Source organism: Carex rostrata, chromosome 33, assembly GCF_964058835.1.
Source record: "Carex rostrata chromosome 33, lpCarRost1.2, whole genome shotgun sequence".
NCBI classification, from domain to species: Eukaryota; Viridiplantae; Streptophyta; class Magnoliopsida; order Poales; family Cyperaceae; genus Carex; species Carex rostrata.
In genome coordinates, this window is record NC_135950.1 from 2,078,067 (window position 1) to 2,085,891 (window position 7,825).

The 7,825-nt window shown below is 33.7% G+C and overlaps 1 protein-coding gene across 1 annotated transcript; it reads right to left on the minus strand.

Annotated features, from left to right (window-relative positions):
- Positions 1-2,472: 2,472 nt before the first annotated feature.
- LOC144548710 (scarecrow-like protein 9) lies at positions 2,473-6,932 on the minus strand. The gene is made up of 2 exons (XM_078297440.1): positions 6,805-6,932; positions 2,473-4,735 (listed from the first exon to the last, which is right to left on the minus strand). The coding sequence occupies exon 2, from the start codon at positions 4,681-4,683 to the stop codon at positions 2,617-2,619; it is 2,067 nt and encodes a 688-aa protein (XP_078153566.1). The 5' UTR covers positions 4,684-4,735; positions 6,805-6,932; the 3' UTR covers positions 2,473-2,616.
- Positions 6,933-7,825: the final 893 nt, after the last annotated feature.

Here is a 7,825-nt window from a genome sequence, read left to right on the forward strand (position 1 = left end):
TAACCCAAGTAATTATTTTCTCTGTGTATTAACATTTAAGCAGTCACACCACTATCTTGTTTTGTTTGTGGTGCATTCTTTTTCTATGAGTTTGACTGTGAACTCTCCTACTGTTTCATCTATTAAATTATTTTATAAATGCATATGTTGTGGAGATATAAAATATATTAATTTAAAAATTCATTTTTTTTTTATCTTTGGACGTTACAAAGATAAAAATTGTTTGTGTATGTGCTATTTTAAGAAAGATCATGTGATTCTAGACTATAATAATAATAAATACAGACAATCTTATTTACTTTTATCTTAGAATGTACATAATAAAAAATAAAAATAAACTTCTTTACCCTATTAAATACATTATCTCCATAATACCAACTGAATAATTTGAGATTTCGCATATCTAAAAATTGGAAAAAAAATACATCAATTATAACAATATAACTTTTTTTATTTTGCAATTTACATGTCTGTAACAATAAAAAGATGCACAGAAACTTAATTATGTCACATTATTTTTAAATTTCATATGATTATTAGTATTAGAGTGAAATCGATATAAGTTTTAGTATTGTTTAAAAATTAAAAGATTTTTACAAATAAAATAGCAAAACATCATCATAAGCCTCTAACCACATTCAAATAAAAAAAAGAGTATTTTTTTAAAATAGTAAAACACTTATGAGAAATATCAAATAAAACATAACTTATATAATATAGAATAGAAGAATATGTCGTATGCCCGAACTTGCCCTAGTGTGAAATTTTTTAGCATATATATTGAAGTTTGCTGAATTTTGAGAGAGAAGAAACTAAAATTTATTGATTTTTTTATATGATTTTAATTTTCTATATGGTATCTATTTTTATGCTACGGAATTTAAAGGTACATTAAAATGCAATTGATCTCTAATTAATTATTTATTTTCAGCACTTCTTCTTAAGATGGAATCGTAGAATTCAACTAACGTGTAATTATTAATTTTTACGGACTCTTTTCTCAAGCTAGCTAGTATCATTACACTTTATCGCTTTAAGTAATCTTTTTCAACCCTTTTCCAAACTAGCACGTGTCTTTGTATAATTTCCGATTGGCTGATTATTTTGACTCCTCAATTAATTCAAAATCGAAGCTCTACTCCTCAATTAATTCAATTCCTTTCACACTAGATAGATGCTTGCAGTATAGTTTTCATAAACTTCAAACTAGGCGCAACTATGGCTTCAAACTAGGGTTTCTACAATTCCAAATCCAACTTTTCATTTTTTAGATTGTATGAATGTCTATAGAAATTGTTTTTTGTGCATGAATTTCAAAATAAATTAAAGGTTGAATTAGGAATTGTAGGGACCTACAATCCCTTAGCTAGGATGGTAGCAGATTTATTTCCTAAATTAAGGGCTTAGACTTACATGCTACAGCTGGGGCACTACAATATCTTTAACCTAGACCTGTGTACTCTTGGACTTGCGTTCATGAAGCACACAGCTGTATAGACGGTATAGTCTTATAATTGCTGTGCATTTATTAGTTTGTTTGTTGTATTTAATCTAGCTGCTTACTAGAGTGTAAAAAATATGCTGTGCCATACCGTATCGTGATTAACATGCCATGACTTTGATCTCGTGCTGTGTCGTAACTAAGTTAATTTTTCACGTGCCATGCCGTAATTGAAATGTCAAGGGGTGGTCATGGCACGTGAATGGTCATGCCGCGTGAGTCACGTCGTGCCTAAACGTGACTCACGTGACCAGTTAATTTATTCAAGATTCACCATTTGATGAAGATCTAACGGTTCTAATTACACGTAACTCGCGGGAACACATGTTGTGTCGTGCCATGATTAAATATTTTGCATGCCGTGCCAAATTTTCTAAAATGATCACGGCACGGAACACGCGAGTCACGGTATATAACCGACACACGTGCCTTCTCTCGCACTCTTCTATTAAATTATTTTAGGTTGATTTATTTTTACCTTTTTAGCATTCAAATACTAAAAAAGTTTGTGGAAAATGATAAATTGAATAACCTGTTTTTTAGGTAGATTGTTTAAGAATCCAACAAAACTGTTTTAAATTAAGTTTTAACAAAAATCTTCCTAACAACCATTTACAATCATATCATGTACACATCTCAACAACTCCTCAATTACACCTTTCTTACATAGCTCATCAATTTCCAACAATTTTATTCGCAGTTTAATTCTGATAAGAACGAAGATCATGTACAGGTTATAATTAGGATTAATTAGACCTTTGAATACCGGTGAAGGCCATAAGAAATGCATCAGTCACATTTCATCTAGTTGCTGATGAGCACGTCACACAGATAAATTTGTGCTATTTTAATTATGAAGCTCTTTTGAAATATTGTTCCTAATTTCTTTGAAATTTTGGAACATTTCGTGTAGACTTACAAAAAAATAAAAAATACTAAATAAATTAAATATGGATATCAATTAAAAGTACACCAATCCAGAAACTTTGGAACATTTCGTGTAGACTTATACAAGCTCCATTTTTCAAATTATTAGTGAAAAAGAAATAAAATGCTTAAAATGATACATCAAAACCATTCACAAAATATATCTAAGTATATCATGCATGCCCGTACTATTTAGTCTGGCAATGAACGCTCTCATCCTCATTTGAGATCCATGTGGACAACCCAAATATGACTGTTCCTTTCCATCCCAATAGAAGCCATTTGTTATCTTCTTCAATAAAAAAGTCCTTGTGGTAAAGCTCTCTCACTGTTCTCTTTATCTTTTTCTTGATCAGTGAATCCACCGGCAACTGCACAAAACCGGCTCGAAGATTCCTAGCTTGCCACTGCCTATACGTCTCAGGCCTATCCACTCTCTCAGAACCCTCACAAGCTATTGCATTAATTGCGTTCGGACTCGCAAAATTTCTTTCTATATGGAGCCTCACCTCACTCTCTCGAGGCATATTTGACTCAAAAATATCCAAAACTGAAGAGAACTTGGACAAAACTTCCTTAAATCGGGTTGTATAGAGCGGCGTACTATAAGAGCCATTAACAATCCCATGAATAAAAACACGTGGTTTGATCTCCCTTATGATGCTTAGAACTTTATCCCGAGGGCAGCTCATGGAAATTGTCTCATCAGCAAGCTTTTCAAGTCGATACAAGCAATTTACTACTAAAATCTCATCTTTCTCAATTTTAAGATCTTCTATTCTAATGTTCTCCCATGTGGATGCTATACCTTGATACTTGAGACGGATATTAAACCTCTGAGCATATTCTGACAACCGCCTTCCTGTCTCTTCAACTAGTTTGCCTGGGCGAAATCCCTTTTCCGGAAATTCTATTCCAGTTATACGGATTTTAGGCGGCGTACTTCCTAAGCTCAAGAGACTTTCAAACAAAGATGCCCATAAGAATCCCATGTGGATTCCGAAGTCAATTATGTGAACCTTTGTGGCATTTTTTGAGACGTTAAGGATTGTTTGGTTAGAAAAGTAATATGATGCCCTAAAAAATGGGCAAATTGCATGATAAACTCGGAATGCCTTCAAAAACTCGGTCACATTTCCTTGACTTGACAATAGTTCATGGTAGATGTCACTTCCCGTACCAACTAAGCGTGCCTCCAGTGCATTCACCACATAATATGCCAAACGTTGGTCGCAGTCTCCCCTAGGGGATGCGTGTTTCCTTATTTGCTTGATGAGTTCAGAGGCCTTGTTGTAATCATCAGCAGAAACTGCTTCAGAACAGTGCATTAGGAGAGAACAAAGATTCACCATGCCATCTCCAATTTCCTCCTTTCCTAATGCCTTCTTAGTTCTTATGTCCACCTGACGCTCCAGTGACTCATTTTTCATTTCTTGTTTCACAATTTCACGTATGGAGATTACCTCTTTCTCATATTCACTACCGTGGGAAAGGAGAAATTGATCCAAGTTCTCATTTCTTGCTGGTTCATTTGAGGAAACTGCTTGGTGCTTGCAAGCTCGCCCCTCTGAAAGATCTGATTCTCTACCATTAAGAGTACTCCTTTTTGTATAGGTCTCGTAACATGCGTATTTGTTCTCGCTGGCGTAGTTTGTTTGGAGTTCTTCATGAAAATCAATTGTATTTGGCTCTAAACCAACAAACAACTTTTCAACTGCTGGAAGAAACTTCCTTGCTTCTTCAGCACCCTTTTGGACTTGCATGGCCGGAAAGTTCTCCATAAATAAAGAAGATATACTTTCATCACTGGTCAAGAGGGGTCTCAAATTACTGTGTGTTGGCACATCATTTTCTGAAACACTTTTAATAGTATTACTGGAACCAATACTTATAGTGTTATCATTTTGAGGTGGATGGAATTGGATCAAGGTAGGTGAAAGAGTGTACTCTTTTCCAAGGAGATCATAGAACGATTTCTCAGTTTCTCGAATAGCTGCCTCTTCTTGATATAGGTTTATATCATCATTTATATCTTCTTCTAACAGAATTTGGCCTATGTAGTTGATTACTGCATTGGACGTGAGATCACAAACCTCTTGGCATTCTGGTGTGACATTCTGGTTTATGTTGTAATTCGAAAAAAATGGTGGTATTGTCTGGTAACAGTCAAAAACAGCTTGTGGTGCATTCGGTGTATCTTGGACATAATTCCCTTCTTCTTGGGAGTTCCCATGGCAAAGCCCTTTTGAAGCCATATGAAACTATGTTGTAGAATTTGTGCTTTCCGAGTTGCAAACTGCCAAGTAACTGCAATTTGCACCAAATTAATTGTTCAATTTCTCATTGCAAAAAAGACGGTTACAAAGGAAATAGTAGAATATAAATGGATATAAATCCAAAGTTATAAGGTAAAAAAAGGATATGAGTGAATTGGCTATAAAAAGAACTTGCAATTGCTTGGAGAAAAAAATTGTTGGAATCTTAGGCTGTTTGCAACTTTGCATGTCATTTTTCACATCAATTCACATCGTAGTGAAGCAAAGAAACTGAACTGAAACATTAAAGTGAAAAACAAAGGGGAAGAAGAAAATTCCTGTAATGCTTTTCTCTAGCATCCTTGGATGAGTCGGGGTATAAATCATTCAGGTTTCTTTGGTCTAGACTTGAAGTTTTGTTATAAAAGAATGTGGCTGTTACGTCTTCATTCTGTATTGAGCAAATTGGTTCTGAATTTCTGATTAATAGGATTACAATGGAGATGTCCATTCTAGACTCTACTGGAAGTCAAAACACAATCAGAGACTCAAAGAGAATTGTAGATTCAGTTACAGGATTAGTTAGCAAAACAACATTCTGTTAGTTAGCTTAGAAGGAAAGATTTTGCTGTAATCATTCTCTATATAAGCCAGAGGATTGTACATGTAATTGAGATAACAAAGATTGTTTCACTTCCTTTTTTATCTCTATTTCTATTTTGTTATACTGATTATTCTATTTTCTCACCATCATGGCTATGAAAATCAGAATTAGAATCGGTAAGTTGACCACAAAATCAAAATCGGGTGAATTGGTAGGAATCCATTGAATCGGATCAGAAACTCGGATTTTTTTGAAAAAAATATTGTTTTGTATTTAAAAATAGGAAAAATAAATTGTAAAAAAATAATTTCTCCAACAATTATGTTAAGACAAAAGATTAATGTAAAACATAAATTATTTTTATGGATGATATTATAAAAAAAATGTAGAGTACGTTCAAATTAAATCTTTGAATCATTGAAAATAATAAAAAATATTTCGTTGATACTAAATTATTTTGCTTGTGTAACTTTCGTGTTGTATATAGTCATAAAGTCGATTGATACGGTATTGAAATATTTTTGGTACAACACTGCAAAGAGTGGGACTGTTCTAGCTAATTAGTAAATTGAAGTCTGAGCTAAAATAAAAATTTAACCGAAAAATAAGTATTGAATAAGAAAAGATCCAAACAAATCAGCTCATTTTCTTTGAATTGCAATTACTGGTCCCATCGTCAGACTTTTCTTTTCTCCTCTCTTTCATTCTATTTACGAAACAGAGTCATTGCAGATATGGAAAACAGTTAAATACGCAGAATTAGTCAAAATTCAAAAGAAATCGGCTCAGAACTGAAGAATCGGACTACCTTGAACCATAAATCAGTTAACTCGGCCGAGTCAACATGATTCAACTGATTTTCGAGGGAAAAAATGCTCGGGCCGGAAACTAAGATAAATATCGGCTCGGATCCGGTCGATACAGGTCCTACTCGACGGATTTTCCAAACCATACCATCCCAAGTTAGCTCAGATTAAAATCAAGAGAGGTCATCATAATATTTGACTCACATCAAAGTTTTAACAGCCTGAAACATAACAAACTTACTCGGAACTAGGGCATCTAATTATGACATTACATGTCACATATGCCAAAATAAATTTGGAAGTCTCCCTTCTAATTTTGAGGTTTATGGGGGTCCGAATTGCAATAAACTAGTTAGTTGTTTGCACCGGTTCGGTTTAGTGTTTTTTGGTGTGAAAGCTGACTATTTTGTGGTCACTAGTACCGGCTTTGGTACTGGAAAATAAGGCTTGAGTGGACCGTTGAGGGACAGTCAACGGTGTTGTAGATAATATTTTCCTTTTGTTTCTTTCATTGCTGTTTGGTTGATGCATGGGTATGTAATTGTATTCTTTCAAAAAGAGAAAGAAAGCATCTTACATATGCTTTGTTATGGTAATTAATATGTTAGAAGAACTAATTTCATGACAAATTTACCCTGAAAATAATAATATCCGGGGAAATTCATTAGCAGAACAAAACTGTAAAGATGAGGTTTATATATAAAGCCGTACCTCTCTATCCGTAGTCCCTCTGCAGCTCTGCTTGCTCTGCTTTCTCTCTGTTGTGAATATAGAAAACACTTCCCTGTATGTGTATGCTAAGACCTCTCTTCTTCTACCTACCTCTCTGCTTTCTCTCTGCAAGCTAGTGGTGGGAATGAATTGTAGAAAAATCAACTAAGACGGAGGAGCTTAATATAAGATTCACATATTATCCATTGCTCCGTATGATGATTGGTGTGGCGGGTTTAACAGAATTAGTCTTAAGCCCGTTATCGAATGGAAGAAGATTTCGTGACATGACCATTTAGACCATCTCCATCACAGCAATTCATTAACAATTAAAAACAGCTTCATGGCACTAAATAAAATTAAACCAATCTTAATTTCTAAACCTCTCCACTCCTAAAATTAACTTTCAATTTCTAGGGGAATTTCACGTATATTCCTCAAAAACATCAAAATTACGAATTTCCCCCTCTAAATTCTGAAATTATGTATTCCCCCCTCTAAACTTCAAATACTGACAAATTTACCCATTATATTGTTTTTTTATATTAAAACTCAATTTCAATTATAAAATATCTATTTTATTCTTTATTAAAAGCATAAAAAATTTGTGGTTTGTTTAAGAAAAATGTCGGTCTTATATTTTATCGGTTTTTGAGTACAAGTGGTTTATTTTTTTACTTATGTGAGATAAATGATAGAGGTGTCTCACAACGAAGTTTGTCTTTTTCTTCTCTGAGATGAATGATAGAGATACAGTAAGAAAGAGTTTGTAAAAAAAAAAAAAAAAGAAGAAGTGAGGCTTAGTATATTATTAGAGGCATTCCCCCTAATAAAAATCAAACAAAAACGGTAGAAATATATATTAGACTTTTTTAAGGACCAAAACAGAAACTTCTCTTCCAGTTTTCCATGTTGATATCGCCGTTCGCTGATTAGATAAACAGAAGAAAACTGAAAGTCTTTCACATATACTATTTTTCTGAGGCATTTCACATAAACAGCAGAAATTGTTGAGGCATTT

What these genes read in the sequence shown, in the direction of transcription:
- LOC144548710 (XM_078297440.1), bottom strand. Translation starts at nt 4,683, where the DNA reads ATGGCTTCAAAAGGGCTTTGCCATGGGAACTCCCAAGAAGAAGGGAAT.